Consider the following 23,010-nt stretch of genomic DNA (forward strand, 5'->3'; position numbering starts at 1 on the left):
GGGTGGAGGTGCTTCACACCTCCCCCCTGCAGGAACTGTAACAACTAGCAGTGAGCCTCAAAGGCTCAGGCTTCATGTTACAATGCCCCAGGGCACTCCAGCTAGTGGAGATGCCCGCCCCCTGGACACAGCACCCACTTTTGGCGGCAAGTCCAAGGGAGATAATGAGAAAAACTAAGAGGAGTCACCCACCAGTCAGGACAGCCCCTAAGGTGTCCTGAGCTGAGGTGACCCCTGCCTTTAGAAATCATCCATCTTGATTTTGGAGGATTCCCCCAATAGGAATAGGGATGTGCCCCCTCCCCTCAGGGAGGAGGCACAAAGAGGGTATAGCCACCCTCAAGGACAGTAGCCATTGGCTAATGCCCTACCAGACCTAAACACACCCCTAAATTCAGTATTTAGGGGCTCCCAGAACCGAGGAAGATAGATTCCTGCAACCTGAAGGACTGCTGACCTGAAGCCCTGCAGAGAAGACGGAGACACCAACTGCTTTGGCCCCAGCCCTTCCAGCCTGTCTCCCCACTTCAAGAAAAACTGCAACAGCAACGCGTCCCCCAGGGTCCAGCAACCTCTGAAGCCTCAGAGGACTACCCTGCATCTAAAAGGACCAAGAAGCTCCCGAGGACAGCGTCCCTGTTCAACAAAACTGCAACTCTGCAACAAAGAAGCAACTTTTAAAGACCCCACGCTTCCCGTCGGAAGTGTGAGACTTTCCACTCTGCACCCGACGCCCCCGGCTCGACCTGCAGAAAACTAACACCACAGGGAGGACTCCCCGGCGACTGCGAACCCGTGAGTAGCCAGAGTTGACCCCCCTGAGCCCCCACAGCGACACATGCAGAGGGAATCCAGAGGCTCCCCCTGACTGCGACTACCTGCTTCAAGGAACCCGACGCCTGGAAAACACACCGCAGCCCCCAGGACCTGAAGGAACCGAACTCTAGTGCAGGAGCGACCCCCAGGCAACCCTCTTCCTAGCCCAGGTGGTGGCTACCCCGAGGAGCCCCCCCCTGTGCCTGCATCGCTGAAGAGACCCCCGTGTCTCCCCATTGAATCCTATTGAAAACCCGATGCCTGTTTGCACTCTGCACCTGGCCACCCCAGTGCCGCTGAGGGTGTACTTTCTGTGCCTACTTGTGTCCCCCTGGTGCCCTACAAAACCCCCCTGGTCTGCCCTCCGAAGTCACGGGTACTTACCTTCTGGCAGACTGGAACCGGCGCACCCCTATTTCCATTGAAGCCTATGTGTTTTTGGCACCACTTTGACCGCTGCACCTGACCGGCCCTGAGCTGCTGGTGTGGTAACTTTGGGGTTGCCTTGAACCCCCAACGGTGGGCTACCGTGGACCCAACAGTGAACCCTGTAAGTGTTTTACTTACCTGTGAACTTAACCATTACTTACCTCCCCCAGGAACTGTTGATTTTTGCACTGTGTCCAATCTGAAAATAGCTTATTGCCATTTTTGCCAAAACTGTATTTGGTATTGTGATGATTCAAAGTTCCAAAGATACATGAGTGACGTACCTTTCATTTAAAGTATTGTTTGTAAATCTTGAACCTGTGGTTCTTAAAATAAACTAAGAAAATATATTTTTCTATATAAAAACCTATTGGCCTGGAATTGTCTTTGAGTGTGTGTTCGTCATTTATTGCCTGTGTGTGTTCCTCATTTATTGCCTGTGTGTGTACAACAAATGATTAACACTACCCTCTGATAAGCCTACTGCTCGACCACACTACCACAAAACAGAGCATTAGAATTATCTCTTTTTTGCCACTATCTTACCTCTAAGGGGAACCCTTGGACCCTGTGCACCCTATTTCTTACTTTGAAATAGTTAGTATATACAGAGCCAACTTCCTACAGGTACTGTCCTGCAAATAAAGCCAAGGCCTCACCATCTACCAAAATAGTCAGAGGCAGAGAGGATCAAGGGGACACTCAAGACCACCACCTGTGTTGGACGATCCACGCAGTTCCTCTGGATAGTAGATCCCAGCAGAAGCACGCTATTGCCTTAGGTGCTTGTGGATGCAGGAGAATGATTCCTTCACTCCAAGGGAGATTCTTTCTTGCTTCTTTGGTGCAGCTTAAGTCTTGATGACCCTATAGGATCCACAGCCCTGGAAATGTTGCAATTGCCGAAAGGAGCAGTAGAAACAATGTTGCAAGGCGAGGTTGTCTAGGGAAGTGCAGGCTTGTTTGGTACCTGTGAAGTGCAGCAGCAGTTCCGGTGGCCAGGAGGAGAAGAGGTTGAGTCTTGCACGCTGAATCCGAGGACCGACCCGCAAGGAAGTCCATAAATAGCACTAGCAGAGGGCTTGGTCATGCTGCAGGATGACCACCTATCAGAGGGGGTCACTGACATCAGCCACCTGTCCTGACCAACCAGGTTCTCCCAGGGGCCTCTGCGCACCTTGTTTCCAAGATGGCAGATTCAAGTGGCTACCTGGAGGAGCTCTGGGCACCACCCCTGGGGTGGTGATGGACACGGAAGTGATCACTCCACTTTCCGTTGTGTGCTTTCGCGCAAGAGCAGGGACTGGGATCAATGGACTGGTGCATACTGGATTATGCAAAGAGGGCACCAAATATGCCCTTCAAAGCAAGCCGGTGGCGTGGGAAGGCTATCTTTCCCCAGCCTTGTAACATCTATTTCCAAGGGAGAGGGTTCTAAACCCCTCTCCCAATGGAAATCCTTTGTTATGCCTTCCCCTGCTTGAGCTGGGCAAGCAGCAGGAGGGCAGAAACTTGTCTGAGGGGCCACAGACCCTGAAAGACTGGTAGGAGCAATACTGGGAGGTCCTTTAAGGAGCCCCCAGAGTGCATGGAATCAAGCCACCAATACTGGCATTAGTATTGAGGTATGATTGCGACATGTTTGATTCCAAACATGCCTAGGTTCGAAGTTATCATTATGTAGCTGGACATAGATGGTAACCTATGTCCAATATACTGGTTAAATGGCTTCCCTGCACTTAAGAAGCCCAGTGCATTGGAACTTGAGTTCGCAGGGGCACCTCTGCTCCTGCAGGGGTGCCCTCACACACAGGAACCATCATCCTGCCCTCTGGGCTAGGAGGGCTTACCATAGGGGTGACTTTACAGCAGTGGCGGCCAGCAGCTTTGGGAGGGGGGCGGGCGGGGCACACACACAAACATACACACACACAGACTCATTCTTTCACACACAGACACGCACGCACGCTCATCCATTAACAGCACTCATTCCATTCAAACATGCACGCACGCACCAAACATTCATTTTACAAGATCACACACATTCATTCTTTCACACACACATGCACGCACTCACATCCATTAACAACACTCATAACACTCAAACATGCACACGCGCACCAAACATTCAATGTAAAACATAACACACATACACACACACACTTACCTTTAGCCTCCAGGTCCCAGGAGGGTTGGGACTGCTGCCTTCCCTCATTGGCTGACCTTAGATCAGCCAATGAGGGAAGGCAGCAGTCCCAGCCTCGTCACAGAGTGGGATGGGGTCAGTGAGACTGCTGACCCCACCCCACTCTGTGACGAAGTGTCACTGATTGACACTCGTCCTGGGCACTTCAGGGCTTTCCTCGTCACCCAGGGGAGAGCCTCGAGGCACCTTTGCTGGGCCGAGGAGGTCACGTCCATAGGGATTGTGATCTCCTCAGCCCAGCAAAGTTCAGCTCAGGCAGCCAGGAGTCTGCGCAAATCGCGCATGGCTCACTCCTGGCTGCCTGACCTGAACATGAAGAGTGTCTGTCAGGCTGACCTTTGCTCAGCCTGACAGACACTCTTCATGGGGAGGGGGGGGGCGTGGCCCCTCCGCCCTAAACAACGGGCCGCCACTGCTTTACAGTGACCTAGTGCAGTGACCAGCTGTGAAAGGGTGCATGCACCTTTTCATGAAGGCTGCATAGGCAGGCCTGCAGACAGTTTGCATGGGCTCCCATAGGTGGCACAATACATGCTGCAGCCCATGGGGGACCTCTTTTGTACCAATGCTCTGGGTATCTAAGTACTATTTACTAGGGAGTTACAGGGGTGCACCAGTATGCCAATTGTGGGGTACAAAGGATACCAAAGCAACCAAATTTAGAGGAGAGAGCACAATCACTGGGGTCCTGTTTGCAGGACCCCAGTAAAAACAGTCTAAACACACTGATAAACAGGCAAAAAGTAGGGGTAACCATGCCAAAAAGAGGGACTTTCCTACACAGTAGAGTTATCAGATCCATTAGCTGATCTGTGGTTGAAGACCATCGCACTATCTAGCACAAGAAGACAGCTACCTGTGTGGAAAAGAATCAAGATCCAATGTTAAGGCTAGGACAGATTAAAAGGTGAGAAGAACAAGTTACTTACCTTCGGTAACGAGGTATCTGGTAGAGACTCTATCTAGCTGCAGATTCCTTACCTTATTTTTCCCTGGCGTCAGCTTCGAATCCGGAATTTTTCTGCTGAGCAGTACCCTGTGCGCGTCGTCGGGTAGTGTCATTCAGATCCGCATGCGTCGGCCAGCTCTGCGTGCGTCGTCAGCGTCGTTGGAGCAGTCTATGATGTCACGGTTGTCTATATAGATGCCATCTCGGCGCGTACGTCAGTTCTTTTCCCACAACTTTCCACGCCAGAAGCGCAGTCATGGAAGAACCAACAGATATGGATTTTATCTCTTTATTTGACTGTTTGAAGTAAAAATTGTTACATGCCTTTAAGAAAGGCAAAAATACCAAGATCATATATCTATCTATCTATCTATCTATCTATCTATCTATCTATCTATCTATCTATCTATCTATGGAAAATGTCACTTAGCCAGTGTACATCTGTTCGTGGCATGAGACGCTGCAGATTCACATGCTTTGCACATCCCGCCATCTAGTGTTGGGCTCGGAGTGTTACAAGTTGTTTTTCTTCGAAGAAGTCTTTTCGAGTCACGAGATCGAGGGACTCCTCCCCTTTCGGCTCCATTGCGCATGGGCGTCGACTCCATCTTAGATTGTTTTCCCCGCAAAGGGTGAGGTAGGAGTTGTGTATTATAGTAATAGTGCCCATGCAATGGAGTAAATATGTATGTACATAATATAGTTTAAGATGATATATTTACAAATTTACAAATGTTCAAGATCAACTTCGAAACAGCTACAGGCTCCCGGGGAGGCGGGTGGGCGCATGTGAATCTGCAGCATCTCATGCCACGAATAGATGTACACTGGGTAAGTGACATTTTCCGTTCGATGGCATGTGTAGCTGCAGATACACAATGCTTTGCATAGACTAGTAAGCAGTTATCGCCCCAAAAGCGGTGGTTCAGCCTGTAGGAGTTGAAGTTGTTTGAAACAAAGTTCGTAGTACTGCTTGGCCTACTGTGGCTTGTTGTGCTGTTAACACATCCACACAGTAGTGCTTGGTAAACGTATGAGGCGTAGACCATGTGGCTGCCTTACATATTTCAGTCATTGGAATGTTTCCTAGAAAGGCCATAGTATCACCTTTCTTTCTAGTTGAGTGTGCCTTTGGTATAATAGGCAGTTGTCTTTTTGCTTTGAGAAAACAGGTTTGAATGCATTTACCTATCCATCTAGCAATGCCTTGTTTGGAAATTGGATTTCCTGCATGAGGTTTTTGGAAAGCAAAAAATAATTGTTTTGTTTTCCGAATTTGTTTTGTTCTGTCAATGTAGTACATTAACGCTCTCTTGATGTCTAATGTATGTAGTGCTCTTTCAGCTACAGAATCTGGCTCTGGGAAGAACACTGGTAGTTCTACCGTTTGATTCAAGTGGAACGTGATATGACTTTTGGTAAGAATTTGGGATTTGTTCGTAAAACTACTTTATGCTTGTGTATCTGAATAAATGGTTCTTGTATGGTAAATGCTTGTATCTCACTTACTCTTCTTAGAGATGTGATGGCAATTAGGAATGCAACATTCCATGTTAAGTATTGCATTTCACATGAGTGCATGGGTTCAAAAGGTGGACCCATGAGTCGTGTTAAGACAATGTTGAGGTTCCACGAAGGAACTGGTGGTGTTCTTGGTGGTATAATTCTCTTTAAGCATTCCATAAACGCTTTAATGGCTGGTATCCTAAATAGTGAAGTTGAGTGCGTAATTTGCAGATAAGCTGAAATTGCGGTAAGATGTATCTTAATGGATGAAAAAGCTAGCTTTGACTTTTGCAAATGTAGTAAGTAGCTTACGATGTCTTTGGCAGATGCGTGTAAGGGTTGAATGTGATTAATATGGCAATAATAAACAAATCTTTTCCACTTATTTGCATAGCAATGTCTAGTGGTTGGTTTTCTAGCTTGTTTTATGGCCTCCATACATTCCTGTGTAAGGTCTAGATGTCCGGATTCTAAGACTTCAGGAGCCAAATTGCTAGATGCAGCGATGCTGGATTTGGGTGTCTGATCTGTTGTGTGTGTTGAGTTAACAGATCTGGTCTGTTTGGAAGTTTGACATGAGGCACTACTGAGAGGTCTAGTAGTGTTGTGTACCAAGGTTGTCTTGCCCAAGTTGGTGCTATTAGTATGAGTTTGAGTTTGTTTTGACTCAATTTGTTTACCAGATATGGAAGGAGTGGGAGAGGCGGAAAAGCGTATGCAAATATCCCTGACCAACTCATCCATAACGCATTGCCCTGAGACTGATCCTGTGGGTATCTGGATGCGAAGTTTTGGCATTTTGCGTTTTCTTTTGTTGCAAATAGGTCTATTTGTGGTGTTCCCCATCTTTGGAAGTAAGTGTTTAGTATTTGGGGGTGAATCTCCCATTCGTGGATCTGTTGGTGATCCCGAGAGAGATTGTCTGCTAACTGATTCTGAATCCCTGGAATAAATTGTGCTATTAGGCGAATGTTGTTGTGAATCGCCCAATGCCATATTCTCTGTGCCAGGAGACACAACTGTGTTGAGTGTGTTCCGCCCTGTTTGTTTAGGTAATACATTGTTGTCATGTTGTCTGTTTTGACAAGAATGTGTTTGTGGCTTATTATGGGTTGAAATGCCTTTAACACTAGAAATACTGCCAGTAGTTCTAAGTGATTTATGTGAAACTGTCTTTGCTGAGCGTCCCATTGTCCCTGGATGCTGTGTTGATTGAGGTCTGCTCCCCACCCTATCATGGAGGCATCTGTTGTTATTACGTATTGAAGCACTGGGTCTTGGAAAGGTCGCCCTTGGTTTAATATTGTTCCACCATTGAAGCGAGGTGTATGTATGGCGGTCTATCAACACTAGATCTAGAAGTTGACCCAGTGCCTCTGACCATTGTGATGCTAGGCACTGCTGTAAGGGCCGCATGTGCAACCTTGCGTTTGGGACAATGGCTATGCATGAGGACATCATGCCTAGGAGTTTCATAACCATTTTGACTTGTATCTTTTGTCTTGGATACATGGCCTGTATTACATTGTGAAATGCCTGTACCCTTTGTGGACTTGGAGTGGCAATCCCTTTTGCTGTGTTGATTGTCGCCCCTAAGTATTGCTGTGTCTGACACGGCTGAAGGTGTGACTTTGTGTAGTTGATTGAGAAACCTAGTTTGTGGAGGGTTTCTATAACGTACCTTGTGTGTTGTGAACACCGTTCTAGTGTGTTGGTTTTGATTAACCAATCGTCCAGGTACGGGAACACATGTATTTGTTGCCTTCGGATATGTGCGGCCACTACTGCCAGGCATTTTGTAAAAACTCTTGGCGCAGTTGTTATTCCGAATGGCAACACCTTGAATTGGTAATGTACTCCTTGGAATACAAACCTTAAGTACTTTCTGTGTGAAGGATGTATCGGTATATGGAAATATGCATCCTTTAAGACTAGAGTTGTCATGTAGTCTTGTTGTTTGAGCAGTGGGATTACGTCCTGTAATGTCACCATGTGAAAGTGATCTGATTTAATGTAGGTATTTAACGCTCTGAGATCTAATATAGGTCTTAGAGTCTTGTCCTTTTTGGGTATGAGAAAGTACAGATAGTATACTCCTGTTCCTTTCTGATGAATTGGTACTAATTGTATTGCTTCTTTTTGTAGCAACGCTTGGACCTCTAGTCTTAGAAGGTCCATGTGTTGTTTTGACATATTGTGTGTTTTCGGTGGGACGTTTGGAGGGAATTTGAGAAATTCTATGCAATAACCATGCTAGATAATTCCTAGGACCCAAGTGTCTGTTGTTATTTCCTCCCAATGTTTGTAAAATTTGGTCAGTCTCCCCCCCACAGGTGTTATGTGTTGGGGATTTGTGACGTGGAAGTCACTGCTTGTTTTGAGTAGTTTTGGAACTTCCCTCTACTCTTTTGGAATTGTCCCCCTCTATATTGTCCCCGAAAACTTCCCCGCTGATATTGGCTCTGATAAGAGGCCTTTTTTGTGAGGTTGTGGTTTCTGTAGTTTGTCCTCGAAACCCCCCTCTAAACTGCGTTTTGCTAAATGTGCCTCTGCTCTGTGGGGAGTAGAGTGCGCCCATGGCTTTGGCCGTATCTGTGTCCTTTTTAAGTTTTTCGATAGTAGTGTCCACCTCCGGCCCAAACAACTGCTGTCCGTTAAAAGGCATATTCAGCACGGCTTGTTGTATCTCCGGCTTGAATCCTGATGTACGCAGCCATGCGTGTCTCCTTATGGTTACTGCAGTATTTACTGTCCTAGCAGCTGTATCTGCTGCATCCATTGCTGACCGGGTCTGACTGTTCGAGATACTCTGTCCTTCCTCCACCACCTGTTGTGCCCTTTTCTGGAACTCCTTGGGAAAGTGTTCAATGAAATGTTGCATTTCGTCCCAATGAGCCCTATCATATCTTGCCAGCAGTGCCTGTGAGTTGGCAATGCGCCATTGGTTGGCCGCTTGTGCTGCAACCCTTTTCACTGCAGCGTCGAACTTGCGACTCTCCTTGTCTGGAGGTGGTGCGTCTCCCGTGGTGTGAGAGTTTGCTCTCTTGCGAGCTGCCCCTACCACCACAGAGTCTGGTGTTAAATGCTGCGTGATATATACCGGGTCTGTTGGCGGTGGCTTGCATTTTTTCTCCACCCTTGGGAGTTATAGCCCTGCCCTTCACAGGCTCCTGAAACACCTGTTTGGAGTGTTTTAGCATTCCCGGTAGCATAGGGAGGCTTTGGTATTGGCTATGAGTGGAGGATAGTGTGTTAAATAAAAAGTCATCCTCAATAGGCTCTGCATGCAGGGTGACATTATGAAATGCCGCTGCTCTTGACACCACCTGTGTGTAGGCTGTACTGTCCTCAGGTGGTGACGGTCTCGCTGGTTAACAGTCTGGGCTGTTATCTGACACTGGCGCATCATAAAGATCCCATGCGTCTGGATTATCCTGACTCATTCCAGTATGAGTTGGGGACTGCATCAGTGGTGGAGTGGCTACCGGTGATGTGTGCGTTGAGCGTGGTGGAGATGGAGGCGGTGTTACTTGTCTTGCCACCTTTGCCTGTGGCTGCTTGTCTTTTTCTTGAAAGGCAAGTCTTCTTTTCATCCTAATTGGGGGAAGAGTACTTATCTTCCCTGTGTCCTTTTGGATGTGGAGCCTTCTCTGAGTGTAGTCTGGCTCCACTGACTCTAGTTCTTGTCCGAACTTATGTCCTTGCATTTGTGAGGACAGTCCCTGTTCCTCTGTGTAGGAACCTGATTTTGGTTCCGAGGCCGGATGTTTCGGAATGGAAACCTTTTCGGCTGTCTTTTTCGGCTCCGACGACACTTTTTTTATTTTCGGCGTCCCGGTCTCTCGGTGCCGACTCGTTTCGGTGCCACCCTCTCGGTGCAGAACTTGCTCGGACCCGCTGTCTTGGGGTCGAGTTTGCTGTGTGCCGGTATCTCGACCGGAGTCGGATGTCTTCGACACATGCGTGCCCTTTTTCGGTGTTGATGATCGGTCACCTATTTTTCGGGTTAAGCCATGGCCTGTTGGCGGTGGCGTCCCCTGGGCTTTTGTGGTCTTCTCTTGAGTCTTGTGTGTCGACGTCTTACTCACGGTTTTTGGCGTCTGTTCGGGATGGACCTCGTCCGAGTCAGACTCCTCAATGGAGAAGGTTTCTTCTTCCTCCTCCAAGTGTCTTTGTCCTGTCGGCGCCGACGCCATCTGCAGTCTTCTCGCTCTTCGGTCTCTTAATGTCTTCCTCGACCGAAACGCTCGACAGGCTTCACAAGTATCTTCTTTCTGTTCTGGAGACAAACACAAGTTACAGACCAGGTGCTGATCTGAATAGGGATACTTGTTGTGACATTTGGGGCAGAAGCGGAATGGGGTCCGTTCCATTAGCCTTGAAGAGACACGTGGTCGGGCCGACCAGGCCCCGACGGGGAATCGAAAAACCCCGAAGGGCCACCGGAGCTCTTCAAAATTCGGTGTCGATCTGTTATAACTAACCCGATACCGAACGCAAACAATACCGTCAAATTTTCCGAGATTCTAACTATCTTTCCGAACCGAAACGCGGAGCGAAAAGGAACACGTCCGAACCCGATGGCAGAAAGAAAACAATCTAAGATGGAGTTGACGCCCATGCGCAATGGAGCCGAAAGAGGATGAGTCCCTCGATCTCGTGACTCGAAAAGACTTCTTCGAAGAAAAACAACTTGTAACACTCCGAGCCCAACACTAGATGTCGGGATGTGCAAAGCATGTGTATCTGCAGCTACACATGCCATCGAACATATATATATATATCCATATGGAAAATGTCACTTACCCAGTGTACATCTGCTCGTGGCATGAGTCGCTGCAGATTCACATGCTTTGCACATCCCGCCATCTGGTGTTGGGCTCGGAGTGTTACACGTTGTTTTTCTTCGAAGAAGTCTTTCGAGTTACGAGATCGAGGGAGTCCTCCCCTTTTGGCTCCATTGCGCATGGGCGTCAACTCCATCTTAGATTGTTTTCCCCGCAGAGGGTGAGGTAGGAGTTGTGTATTATAGTAATAGTGCCCACGCAATGGAGTACACATGTCTGTACATAATGTAGTTTAAAGTGATATATTTACGAATTTACAAATGTTCAAGATCAACTTCGAAACTGCTACAGGCTCCCGGGGAGGCGGGTGGGCGCATGTGAATCTGCAGCGACTCATGCCACGAACAGATGTACACTGGGTAAGTGACATTTTCCGTTCGATGGCATGTGTAGCTGCAGATACACATGCTTTGCATAGACTAGTAAGCAGTTATCTCCCCAAAAGCGGTGGTTCAGCCTGTAGGAGTTGAAGTTGTTTGAAACAAAGTTTGTAGTACTGCTTGTCCTACTGTGGCTTGTTGTGCTGTTAACACATCCACACAGTAGTGCTTGGTAAACGTATGAGGAGTAGACCATGTGGCTGCCTTACATATTTCAGTCATTGGAATGTTTCCTAGAAAGGCCATGGTAGCACCTTTCTTTCTAGTTGAGTGTGCCCTCGGTGTAATAGGCAGTTCTCTTTTTGCTTTGAGATAACAGGTTTGAATGCATTTAACTATCCATCTAGCAATGCCTCGTTTGGAAATAGGATTTCCTGTATGAGGTTTTTGGAAAGCAACAAATAATTGTTTTGTTTTCCGAATTTGTTTTGTTCTGTCAATGTAGTACATTAACGCTCTTTTGATGTCTAATGTATGTAGTGCTCTCAGCTACAGAATCTGGTTGTGGGAAGAACACTGGTAGTTCTACTGTTTGATTCAAGTGGAACGGTGATATGACTTTTGGTAAAAATTTTGGATTTGTCCCTAGAACTACTTTATGCTTGTGTATTTGAATAAATGGTTCTTGTATGGTAAATGCTTGTATTTCACTGACTCTTCTTAGAGATGTGATGGCAATTAGAAATGCAACTTTCCATGTTAAATATTGCATTTCACATGAGTGCATGGGTTCAAAAGGTGGCCCCATGAGTCGCGTTAAGACAATGTTGAGGTTCCATGAAGGAACTGGTGGTGTTCTTGGTGGTATAATTCTTTTTAGGCCTTCCATAAAGGCTTTTATGACTGGTATCCTAAACAGTGAAGTTGAGTGGGTAATTTGCAGGTAAGCTGAAATTGCGGTAAGATGTATCTTAATGGATGAAAAAGCTAGTTTTGACTTTTGCAAATGTAGTCAGTAGCTTACGATATCTTTAGCAGATGAGTGTAAGGCTTTAATTTGATTATTATGACAATAATAAACAAACCTTTTCCACTTATTTGCATAGCAATGTCTAGTGGTTGGTTTTCTAGCTTGTTTTATGACTTCCATACATTCCTGTGTAAGGTGTAAGTGTCCGAATTCTAAGACTTCAGGAGCCAGATTGCTAGATTCAGCGATGCTGGATTGGGGTGTGTGATCTGTTGATTGTGTTGAGTTAACAGATCTGGTCTGTTTGGTAGTTTGATATGAGGCACTACTGAGAGGTCTAGTAGTGTTGTGTACCAAGGTTGTCTTGCCCAAGTTGGTGCTATGAGTAAGAGTTTGAGTTTGTTTTGACTCAACTTGTTTACTAGATATGGAAGGAGTGGGAGAGGGGGAAAAGCGTATGCAAATATCCCTGACCAACTCATCCATAACGCATTGCCCAGAGACTGATCCTGTGGGTACCTGGATGCGAAGTTTTGGCATTTTGCGTTTTCTTTTGTTGCAAACAGGTCTATTTGTGGTGTTCCCCAATTTTGGAAGTAAGTGTGTAGTACTTGGGGATGAATCTCCCATTCGTGGATCCGTTGGTGATCCCGAGAGAGATGGTCTGCTAATTGATTCTGAATCCCTGGAATGAACTGTGCTATTAGGCGAATGTGGTTGTGTATCGCCCAATGCCATATTTTCTGTGTTAGGAGACACAACTGTGTTGAGTGTGTTCCTCCCTGTTTGTTTAGATAATACATTGTTGTCATGTTGTCTGTTTTGACAAGAATGTCCAAAAGCGGTGGTTTAGCCTGTAGGAGTTGAAGTTGTTTGAAATAATGTCCGTAATACTGCCTGTCCTACTGTGGCTTGTTGTGTTGTTAACACATCCACACAGTACTGTTTTGTGAATGTATGAGGCGTAGACCATGTGGCTGCCTTACAGATTTCTGTCATGGGTATATTTCCTAGAAAGGCAATTGTGGCGCCTTTCTTTCTAGTGGAGTGTGCCTTTGGTGTAATAGGCAGGTCTCTCTTTGCTTTTACATAGCAGGTTTGAATACACTTAACTATCCATCTGGCAATGCCTTGTTTGGATATTGGATTTCCTGCATGAGGTTTTTGAAAAGCTACAAACAATTGTTTTGTTTTGCGAAATTGTTTGGTTCTATCAATGTAATACATTAGTGCCCTTTTGATGTATGTAATGCTCTTTCAGCTACAGAGTCTGGTTGTGGAAAAAATACTGGGAGTTCTACAGTTTGATTTAAGTGGAATGGTGATATAACTTTTGGTAAAAATTTGGGATTTGTGCGTAGAACCACTTTATGTTTGTGTATTTGTATAAAGGGTTCCTGTATGGTAAATGCTTGTATTTCACCTACTCTTCTAAGAGATGTGATAGCTATTAGGAAGGCTACTTTCCATGTTAAGTATTGCATCCCACAAGAGTACATGGGTTCAAATGGTGGACCCATGAGTCGTGTTAATACAATATTGAGATTCCATGAAGGCACTGTGGTGTCCTTGGGGGAATGATTCTTTTTAGACCCTCCATGAATGCTTTTATGACTGGGATTCTAAAGAGTGATGTTGAATGTGTAATTTGCAGATAGGCAGAAACTGCTGTGAGATGTATTTTAATGGATGAAAAAGCTAGCTTAGATTTTTGTAAGTGTAATAAGTAGCTTACAATGTTTTTTGTTGACGCATGTAGTGGTTGAATTTGATTATTATGACAGTAATAAACAAATCTTTTCCATTCATTTGCGTAGCAATGTCATGAAGTAGGTTTCCTAGCTTGTTTAATGACCTCCATACATTCTTGTGTAAGGTCTAGATGTCCAAATTCTAAGACTTCAGGAGCCAGATTGCTAGATTGAGCGATGCTGGATTCGGGTGTCTGATCTGTTGTTTGTGTTGAGATAACAGAGCTGGTCTGTTTGGTAGTTTGACATGAGGTACTACTGACAGGTCTAGTAGTGTTGTGTACCATGGTTGGCGAGCCCAAGTTGGTGCTACTAGTATTAGTTTGAGTTTGTTTTGACTCAATTTGTTTACTAGATATACGGAAGGAGTGGGAGAGGGGGAAAAGCGTAAGCAAATATCCCTGACCAACTCATCCATAACGCATTGCCCTTGGATTGAGGGTGTGGGTACCTGGATGCGAAGTTTTGGCATGTTGAGTTTGCTTTTGTTGCAAATAGGTCTATTTGCGGTGTTCCCCAGTTTTGAAAGTAAGTTTGCAGTATCTGGGGATGAATTTCCCATTCGTGGGTCTGTTGGTGATCTCGACTGAGATTGTCAGTCAACTGGTTTTGAATTCCTGGGATGTACTGTGCTATTAGGCAAATGTGATTGTGAATCGCCCAATGCCAAATCTTCTGTGCTAAGAGACACAGCTGTGATGCGTGTGTCCCTCCCTGTTTGTTTAGGTAATACATTGTTGTCATGTTGTCTGTTTTGACAAGAATGTGTTTGTGGGCTATTAACAGTTTAAATGCTTTCAATGCTAGAAACACTGCTAGTAGTTCTAGTTGATTTATATGAAGTTGTCTTTGTTGAGTGTCCCATTGTCCCTGGATGCTGTGTTGGTTGAGGTGTGTTCCCCACCCTACCATGGAAGCATCTGTTGTGATCATGTATTGGGGCACTGGGTCCTGGAAAGGCCGCCCTTGGTTTAAATTGATAGGATTCCACCATTGAAGCGAGGAGTGTGTTTGGCAGTCTATCAACACTAGATCTTGAAGTTGACCCTGTGCTTGTGTCCATTGTGTCGCTAGGCACTGTTGTAAGGGCCGCATGTGTAATCTTGAGTTTGGGACAATGGCTATGCATGAAGACATCATTCCTAGAAGTTTCATCACTAACTTTACTTGATGCTGTTGGTTTGGGTGCATGCTTTGTATTACGTTTTGGAATGCTTGTACCCTTTGTGGGCTTGGAGTGGCAATCCCTTTTTCTGTGTTGATTTTTGCTCCCAAGTATTGTTGTATTTGACACAGTTTTAAGTGTGATTTTAGGTAGTTTATTGAGAACCCTAGCTTGTGAAGGGTTTCTATGACGTATTTTGTGTGTTGAAGACACTGTTTCTGAGTGCTGGTTTTTATTAACCAATCGTCTAGGTACGGGAATACGTGTATGTGCTGTCTTCTGATAAATGCAGCTACTACTGCAAGGCATTTTGTAAATACCCTTGGTGCTGTTGTTATCCCGAATGGTAACACTTTGAATTGGTAATGTACTCCTTGGATTACAAACCTTAAGTATTTCCTGTGGGAAGGATGTATGGGTATATGGAAGTAAGCATCCTTGAGGTCTAATGTTGACATGTAGACTTGATGTTTGAGCAAGGGAATCACGTCTTGAAGTGTCACCATGTGAAAGTGATCTGATTTGATGTAAAGATTTAGGCCCTCATTCTGACCCTGGCGGTAGAGAACCGCCAGGGCCAACGGGGGCGGGAGCACCGCCGACAGGCCGGCGGTGCTCCCTTGGGCATTCTGACCGCGGCGCTTTGGCCGCGGTCATAAAGGGAAAACCGCCGGTCTCCCGCCGGTTTTCCACTGCCCCTAAGAATCCTCCAAGGCGGCGCAGCTCGCTGCGCCGCCGAGGGGATTCTGACAATCCTTACCGCCATCTTGTTCCTGGCGGCTCGCCCGCCAGGAACAGGATGGCGGTAAGGATTGTCGTGGGGCCCCTGGGGGCCCCTGCAGTGCCCATGCCAATGGCATGGGCACTGCAGGGGCCCCCGTAAGAGGGCCCCGCTAGTATTTCACTGTCTGCGTAGCAGACAGTGAAATACGCGACGGGTGCAGTAGCACCCGTCGCACCTTCCCACACCGCCGGCTCGATTACGAGCCAGCTTCATGGTGGGAAGGTCGTTTTCCCCTGGGCTGGTGGGCGGCCTTTTGGCGGCCGCCCGCCAGTCCAGGGGAAAACTTGGAATACCCTCCGCGGTCTCTGGACCGCGGAGCGGTACTTTGGAGGGGGGAAGTCTGGCGGGCGGCCTCCGCCGCCCGCCAGACTCAGAATGAGGGCCTTAGTGTTCTGAGATCTAAGATGGGTTTCAGTGTTTTGTCCTTTTTTGGTATTAGAAAATACAGGGAATAAACACCTGTTCCTTTCTGATGGTTGGGTACTAGTTCTATTGCCTCTTTTTGTAACAACGCTTGGACTTCTAGTTGTAATAGATCCAAGTGCTGTTTGGACATGTTGTGTGCTTTTGGAGGCACATTTGGTGGTAATTGTAGGAATTCTATGCAATAACCATGTTGGATAATGGCTAGGACCAAGGAGTCCGTAGTTATGTGTTCCCAATTTTATGAATAATCTGTGAGTCTCCCCCACCACTGGTGTTATGTGTTGGGGATTTGTGACATTGGAGTCACTGTTTAGTTTGTGGGGTTTTTCGGCTTTGGAATTTCCCTCTTGTTTTAGGGAACTGTCCACCCCTATATTGTCCCCGAAAGCCTCCTCTTTGGTATTGGCCCTGGTATGTGGGTCTGGCCTGTGAGGTTGAAGGTTGTGTGCTTTGGGCTCGAAACCCCCCTCTACAGTGTGGCTTCCTAAAGGTGCCTCTGCTCTGTGGGGAGTAGAGCGCGCCCATGGCTTTGGCCGTGTCCGTGTCTTTCTTTAGCATTTCTATAGCTGTATCCACCTCCGGCCCAAACAATTGTTGTCCATTAAAAGGCACATTAAGCACAGCCTGCTGGATCTCTGGCTTAAATCCGGAGGTGCGTAGCCATGCGTGTCTCCGAATAGTGACCGCTGTGTCTAGTTCTGGCGGTTGTGTCAGCTGCGTCCATAGCCGATCGTATCTGATTGTTGGAGATACTTTGGCCCTCCTCCACCACTTGTGCACGCTTTTGAATCTCTTTGGGAAGATGTTCAATGAAATGCTGCATTTCGTCCCAATGAGCCCTGTCATATCTTGCCAATAAAGCTTGTGAATTGGCAATGCGTCATTGATTGGCTGCTTGTGCTGCAACCCTTTTCCCTGCTGCATCAAACTTTCGACTTTCTTTGTCGGGTGGTGGTGCATCCCCAGAAGTCTGTGAGTTTGCCCTTTTCCGGGCTGCCCCTACTACCACAGAGTCAGGTGTTAGTTGTTGCGTGAGGTTTGTACTTCTTCTCCACCCTAGGTGTGATGGCTCTGCCTCTGACTGGGTCTTGAAACACCTGTTTCGCGTGTTTTAACATGCCTGGTAACATAGGCAGACTCTGGGATTGGCTATGTGTTGATGACAGGGTATTGAATAAAAAGTCATCCTCTATAGGTTCTGCATGCAGTGCTACATTGTGAAAAGTAGCTGCTCTGGACACCACCTGCATGTAAGCAGTACTGTCTTCTGGTGGTGAGGGTCTTGCCGGATAGCAATCCGGACTATTGTCAGATACTGGTGCATCGTATAGATCCTATGCATCTGGGTCATCTTGGCTCATCCCTGTGTGCGTTGGTGATTGCATCATTGTTGGTGTTGCAATTGGGGACAGTTGCGGTGAGTGCGGTGGCGATGGCTGTGGAGAAAAAAGTGGTGGAGTTTTTTCTTTAGCCACTTTAGCCTTCAGCTGTTTTTCTGTTTCCTTGAAAGCGAGTTTTCGTTTCATTTTAATTGGGGGAATAGTTCTTATTTTCCCTGTGTCCTTCTGTATATGGAGCCTTCTTTGTGTATAGTCTGGCTCTCCCATCTCTAAATCTTGTCCGAATTTATGGCCTTGTAGCTGTGATGAAAGGCCTTGTTCTTCGGTATAGGAGCTCTGTTTCGGCTCCGAGGCTGGATGTTTCGGCACCGAAACCTTTTCAGCAGTCTTTTTCGGCTCCAAAGCCACCTTTTTCGGTTTCGGGGTGCCGATATCTCGGTGCCGAGTTTGGTCGAAGCCATTATCTCGGTGCCGAGTATACTCTGTGCCGGTATCTCGACCGGAGTCGGATGTCTTCGACACGTGTGTGCCCTTTTTCGGTGCCGATGGTTGGTCACCGTGCTTACGGGTTAAGCCATGGCCTGCAGACAGAGGCGTCCCCTGGGCTTTCATTATTTTTGTGTGAGTTTTGTCCAGGGCAGTTTTACTCCCGGTTTGTTGCCTCGCCGGCTGCTCACTTTCGCAGGAATGGAGAAAGTCTCCTCTTCTTCAACGTCGTGGTGACCTGCCGGCGTCAATGCCATTTGAAGCCTTCGAGCTCTCCGGTCCCGTAGCGTCTTCTTTGACCGAAATGCCCGACAGGCCTCGCAGGTATCCTCTTTGTGTTTGGGGGACAAACACAAATTACAGACCGAATGCTGGTCTGTATAAGGATACTTATTGTGGCATTCGGGGCAGAAGCGGAATGGGGTCCGTTCCATGAGCCTTGAAGATGCACGCGGTCTGGCCGACAGGCCCCGGCGGGGAATGGAAGCCCCGAAGGGCTACCGGAGCTCTTCTTTTCTTCGGTGTCGATGTGCTATTACTAACCCGATACCGAACGCAAACAATACCGTCGAATTTTCAGAGATTTAACTAACTTTCCGAACCGAAACACTGAGCGAAGAGGAACACGTCCGAACCCGATGGCGGAAAGAAAACAATCTAAGATGGAGTCGACGCCCATGCGCAATGGAGCCGAAAGGGGAGGAGTCCCTCAATCTTGTGACTCGAAAATACTTCTTTGAAGAAAAACAACTTGTAACACTCCGAGCCCAACACTAGATGGCAGGATAATGCACAGCATGTGTATCTGCAGCTACACATGCCATCGAACATATACATATATATATATATATATATATATATATGTATATATATATATATATATATTACCTATGTATATATTTGTATAAAAATATCTGCAGAGCGGGGAGGCTTGGGTGGGTGTAAGGAATCTGCAGCTAGATAGTGTCTCTACCAGATACCTCGTTACCGAAGGTAAGTAACTTTTTCATCTGATAGAGATTCTAGCTGCAGCTTCCTTACCTCAGAATAGATATCCAAGCTATAACCCCTGGCGGTGGGGCTGAAGGAGATTTTTATACTTGGAAGTCCTGCAAAACAGACCGGGCAAAATCTTCTCAGCTGGCTATCCAGGCAGTAGTGTTTTGCAAACGTGTGCAAAGAAGCCCACGTTGCAGCCTGACAGATGTCCACCACCGGTAATCTACATGCTAACGCAGTGGTAGCAGCTTTCCCCCTAGTAGAATGAGCTCTCAAGCCCTCGGGAGGCTGCTTCTTTGCCAAAGTGTAGCAGATCTTTATACAGAGAACGACCCAGCGCAAAATGGATCGTTTCTGCACCGCCCGACCGATCTTTGCACCAACGTACCCCACAAAGAGTTGGTCGTCCACCCGAAACTCTTTACTGCGGTCAACGCTCTTTTTGGGTCCAGCCGATGGAGACGCTCCTCTTCCTTAGAGGGATGCGGTGGTGCAAAGAAGGTGGGCAGGGTGATATTTTGACCCAGATGGAAAGGGGTCACCACCTTGAGGAGGAAAGAGGCATGAGTTCTTAATACTACCTTGTCGGGATATTTCGTGAGATACAGTGGCTTTGAAGATAAAGCCTGCAGCTCACTCACTCTCCTAGCAGATGTAATTGCCACCAAAAAGGCGGTTTTAATAGTGAGCAGCCGGAGAGGACAGTTATGTAAGGGCTCGAAGGGAGCACACATAAGGAAGGTAAGAGCCAGATTAAGATCCCACTGGGGCATAACGAAAGGCACAGGTGGGAACAGATGTACATGCCCTATCAAAAACCTTTGTACTATAGGTGATTTAAACAGAGATGGTTGATCAGGCAACTGAAGAAAAGCCGATAAGGCTGCAAGATAGCCCTTGAGAGTCCCTGAGGAGGAACCCTGCTGGGCGAGAGACAATATAAACAAAAGGATGTTAGACAGAGAAGAAGAAAGAGGATCAATAGACCTCTCTGTACAATATGAAACAAAACGTTTCCAACGGCAGGCGTAGATCGACTTACTAGAGGGACGCCTGGCTGCCAGAATGACATCACAGACCTCGGGCGGGAGATCATAATCAACTGTCACCGCTCAATCTCCACGCATGAAGGCGCAGAGTTGACAGGTTCGGGTGGAGAACCTTCCCCTGCTTCTGCGACAGAAGATCCTCCCGAAGAGGCAGCCTGATTGGACGACCAATGCTCATTTTGAGAAGCTCTGGATACCAAACTCTTTGTGCCCAATCCGAAGCCACTAGGATTACTTGGGCCCGGTCATTCTTGATTTTCTTGAGAACTCTGGGCAGAAGTGGTATAGGCGGAAAGGCGTCCAGGAGGCCTGAACTCCACTCGCAACGAAAAGCGTCGCCTAGCGATAGCCCCCTTGGAAACTCCAACACGCAAAACTGCTGACATTGCGCGTTGTCTACGGAGGCGAACAGATCTAACCAACGCTCTCCCCACTGCTGAAAGAGTCCTTGTGCCACCTCCGGATGGAGACACCATTCGTGATCCTCTAAGCATTTTCGGCTGAGCTCGTCTGCCCTGGCGTTCAGAGAACCTGCTAGGTGTTGAACCACCAGGGTCATGCCCTGCTGTTCCAGCCATGTCCAGAGACGTAAAGCCTCTTGACAAAGGGTCCACGACCCCACACCGCCCTGCTTGTTGCAGTACCACATTGCGGTAGTGTTGTCCGTGAACACGCACCACACAGCTTGAACTCTGTCTTTCTCTAAGACATGACTTCAAACAGTCAAAAAAGCCTCGACAAACCGTCGAAGAAGGGTAGCTCTTTCCGGAACTGCGCTTAACCGGCGTGGAGAAAGAATTGACGTACGTGCGCCGGGACAGCGTCTATATAGACAACCGTGATGTCATAGACTGCTCCAACAATGCTGACAGCGCACGCGGAGCTGGTCGTCGCCGTCCGACTGTGCGCACAGGGTACTGCTCAGCAGAAAAATTCCAGATTCGAAGCTGACGCAAGGGAATTCTAAGGTAAGGAAGCTGCAGCTAGAAGTCTCTATCAGATACCTGTGGCAATAATTATCCTTAAGAACTCTTGATTTATAAATGAGGTGTAAGCTCAAGGTACACTCATAATTCTTGCCTGAAATTAAGCACCCTCACTCTTAAATGGCTCTCCATTATCTCTAACAGAATTGATACTTACTGGTAATCAACATCTCCATGTGTGAAAGCATCTCTTAAATTTAAGCATCTCTTAAGGTACAACTTGGCGTCCTTACCAGTAAGTCGCTGCATCCAGCATGCATATACTTGTCCATGAAGTCAAGTATAGTAAGCCACAAAGCTGCAAATGTCGCTAATGAGAGTAGAGGTGACAGGTGCTGCAGGAAAACCTGAGAAAGAAATCCAAAATAGAAATTTGACATTCCAGGGATAAACTTACTCACAAACAGCATAGTTGTAAAGAAGGAATAGTTGCTTACCTGTAACTCCAGTTCTCTCGTAGGGGTATTTCCATGATACTCCTAAGTGTTGACTAGTTCCACCCGCCTACGGGGACCCCGGATCACTTTTTCTAATATAACTTCATAAGTGTTCAAGTTCGTCTTACTTAAGAAAGGCCTGCAAAGTCACTTAAAAATGTCAACATGCAGCCTAAAGGAAAGGCTACAGTGTCCAAAATTCGGCATCTTGTTTGTTTAAAAAAAGGACAAATAGCTAAGGCACATGCATTCAAATGCATGAACCAGCTTGGAATTTAGCAGAAAAAATCTTTCACAAACCATTTTACAATGCAAAATAAGGATGAAGCAGTGCAGGGCACTCTAGCCCATAGGCTGCCATTATAAATGAAGAAAAAAATAGATTGTCCTTAAGAACAGCTAGTCCTCCAGTATCTCATCATACCTAGAGAGAGGCAGTTACCTCAGTTCTTTTTGTAGGCAGTGCTAGCTGAGATACGGAAATGCCTCCTTGACATGGTTACCCCCTGACTTTTTGCCTTTGCTGATGTCAAGTTATGATTTGAAAGTGTGCTGATGCCTGCTAACCAGGCCCCAGCACCAGTGTTCTTTCCCTAACCTGTACCTTTGTTTCCACAATTGGCACACCCTGGCATCCAGGTAAGCCCCTTGTAACTGGTACCCCTGGTACCAAGGGCCCTGATGCCAGAGAAGGTCTCTAAGGGCAGCAGCATGTCTTATGCCACCCTGGGGACCCCTCACTCAGCACAGACACACTGCTTGCCAGCTTGTGTGTGCTGGTGGGGATAAAATGACTGCCACCCTGGGGACCCCTCACTCAGCACAGACACACTGCTTGCCAGCTTGTGTGTGCTGGTGGGGATAAAATGACTAAGTCGACATGGCACTCCCCTCAGGGTGCCATGCCAACCTCACACTGCCTATAGGTATAGATAAGTCACCCCTCTAGCAGGCCTTACAGCCCTAAGGCAGGGTGCAACTATACCATAGGTGAGGGCATAAGTGCATGAGCACTATGCCCCTATAGTGTCTAAGCAAAACCTTGGACATTTTAAGTGCAGGGTAGCCATAAGAGTATATGGTCTGGGAGTCTGTCATGCACGAACTCCACAGCACCATAATGGCTACACTGAAAACTGTGAAGGTTGGTATCAAACTTCTCAGCACGATAAATGCACACTGATGCCAGTGTACATTTTATTGTAAAATACACCCCAGAGGGCATCTTAGAGATGCCCCCTGAAACCTTAACCGACTACCAGTGTAGGCTGACTAGTTTTAGCAGCCTGCCACACACCAGACATGTTGCTGGCCACACGGGGAGAGTGCCTTTGTCACTCTGTGGCTAGTAACAAAGCCTGTACTGGGTGGAGGTGCTTCTCACCTCCCCCTGCAGGAACTGTAACACCTGGCGGTGAGCCTCAAAGGCTCACCCCCTTTGTTACAGCACCCCAGGGCACTCCAGCTAGTGGAGTTGCCTGCCCCCTCCGGCCACGGCCCCACTTTTGGCGGCAAGGCCGGAGGAGATAATTAGAAAAACAAGG

At 47.1% G+C, this 23,010-nt stretch overlaps 1 protein-coding gene across 3 annotated transcripts in view; it reads right to left on the reverse strand.

The window, feature by feature from the left end:
* GBF1 (golgi brefeldin A resistant guanine nucleotide exchange factor 1) overlaps nt 1-23,010 on the reverse strand; it is a 1,570,387-nt gene that overhangs the window by 158,441 nt on the left and 1,388,936 nt on the right. For all 3 annotated transcript variants that reach the window (XM_069240539.1, XM_069240538.1, XM_069240540.1), the window contains one exon: nt 21,263-21,376. In XM_069240539.1, coding sequence (XP_069096640.1) covers nt 21,263-21,376 — 114 coding nt within the window. The remainder of the gene's footprint in view (nt 1-21,262; nt 21,377-23,010) is intronic.

Source organism: Pleurodeles waltl, chromosome 6 (genome assembly GCF_031143425.1).
Source record: "Pleurodeles waltl isolate 20211129_DDA chromosome 6, aPleWal1.hap1.20221129, whole genome shotgun sequence".
In the NCBI taxonomy this organism is placed as follows: Eukaryota; Metazoa; Chordata; class Amphibia; order Caudata; family Salamandridae; genus Pleurodeles; species Pleurodeles waltl.